The 423-nt window shown below is 44.7% G+C and overlaps 1 protein-coding gene across 1 annotated transcript in view; it reads right to left on the reverse strand.

Annotated features, from left to right (window-relative positions):
- LOC102037866 (dual specificity protein phosphatase 13-like) overlaps positions 1–65 on the reverse strand; it is a 22560-nt gene extending 22495 nt beyond the window's left edge. Inside the window, exon 1 of the mRNA XM_031062056.1 lies at positions 20–65. Within this exon, the coding sequence (XP_030917916.1) occupies positions 20–27 (8 nt within the window). The 5' untranslated portion in view covers positions 28–65. The remainder of the gene's footprint in view (positions 1–19) is intronic.
- Between the last annotated feature and the right edge of the window lie 358 nt (positions 66–423).

Genomic DNA, 423 nt, shown 5'->3' on the forward strand with positions numbered 1-423 from the left:
CCCCCCCCAAAGTTCTTACTCTTTCATTTTGTTTCTCCCAGGTTTGGTTTTTGAACTGCACAGCATTTTATTCATAGTCTGTTTCACATTTTCTCCAGTGTAACTGGCTGGACAGCCTCTCCTTTCCCAGGATTGACTTGTGAACATCAGCTGAGAGGAGGGAAACCCACATCCAATGTTTCACGGCTATTATCTTAAAGATAGATCTGTAAGAAATTTAAACACAAGCCAGATTGGTATTTAAATAAAATGGGCTTGTTTTTTTTTTTTTTTTTAGCATCTTTTTCAGAGAGAGATCCTCAGCCTGTAAGTCCAGCTGGAAAGCAAACTCTTAATTTCACAAATATTGGAGTTCCTGAGTAGGAGGGCCCAGGCTCTGGGCCGGCCCTGCCGGGGGTCGCTGCTGGCGGGGCTCTCTGGGGG

This window comes from Geospiza fortis, unplaced genomic scaffold (assembly GCF_000277835.1).
Source record: "Geospiza fortis unplaced genomic scaffold, GeoFor_1.0 scaffold130, whole genome shotgun sequence".
Lineage (NCBI taxonomy): Eukaryota > Metazoa > Chordata > Aves > Passeriformes > Thraupidae > Geospiza > Geospiza fortis.